Genomic DNA, 957 nt, shown 5'->3' with positions numbered 1-957 from the left:
TGTAGGGTTTTCGAACGAGATCGTTGCCAGTGCCCCTGGATTGGCTCTTGTGCGGGTGGCACATAAAAGACACCATTTCGAGCGTGGCCGTTTTCGTGCGGGTGACACGTAAAAGCACCCACTACACTCTCTGAGTGGTTGGTGTTAGGAAGGGCATCCAGCTGTAGAAACTCTGCCAAATTGGATTGGAGCCTGGTGTTGCCATCCGGTTGCACCAGTCCTCAGTCAAATCGTCCAACCCATGCTAGCATGGAAAGCGGACGTTAAACGATGATGATGATGATGATGATAGATACATATACATACAGTCATAAGGACCATACTGCTCTGAGAAAGTGGATCAGCCATTGATTAGAAATTACTAAAATATTGATTTGATATGGTTTTAAAGTAGGAATTCTTACCTGTGAATTTGGTTGTACGACAGAGAGTACAGCATCATGGACTGTGACAAACAGACAATTCTCTGTAATGGATTCATACAAGTGGCCTTTCACAAACATCTCTCTGATGGCTGATTTACATTGGGCCAACAACACTTTTACACCAATTCGTTCATATTCATTGACAACCTGGACAAGAAATAGAAATATCAACTTGAGATAATTATTATTATTATTATTACTATTACATTCTGAGTTCAAATTCTACAGAGGTCAATTTTGCCCTATATCCTTTCAGGGTCTATAAAATACGTACCAGTTGTGCACTGAGGTCGATGTAATTAACTTATTTCCTCCCCCGAAATAACTGTGTGCCAAAATTTGAAACAGTTATTATTATTATTATTATCATCATTATTATTATTATTATTATTATTATCATCATCATCATTATTATTATTATTATTATTATTATTATTATTACTATGATGGCAAGCTGGCAGAATCATTAGAACGCTGGACAAAATGCTGCTAGGCATTTTGCCCATTGCTATAATCTGAATTCAAATTCTGC

The 957-nt window shown here is 37.7% G+C and overlaps 1 protein-coding gene across 6 annotated transcripts in view; it reads right to left on the bottom strand.

Annotated features, from left to right (window-relative positions):
• Window positions 1-957, bottom strand: part of LOC106873475 (sulfate transporter) — a 208,335-nt gene that overhangs the window by 4,491 nt on the left and 202,887 nt on the right. For all 6 annotated transcript variants that reach the window (XM_052967943.1, XM_052967945.1, XM_052967944.1 and 3 more), the window contains one exon: window positions 405-572. In XM_052967943.1, the coding sequence (XP_052823903.1) occupies window positions 405-572 (168 nt within the window). The remainder of the gene's footprint in view (window positions 1-404; window positions 573-957) is intronic.

This window comes from Octopus bimaculoides, chromosome 5 (genome assembly GCF_001194135.2).
Source record: "Octopus bimaculoides isolate UCB-OBI-ISO-001 chromosome 5, ASM119413v2, whole genome shotgun sequence".
NCBI classification, from domain to species: Eukaryota; Metazoa; Mollusca; class Cephalopoda; order Octopoda; family Octopodidae; genus Octopus; species Octopus bimaculoides.
This window is presented reverse-complemented; position numbering and strand designations above follow the sequence as displayed.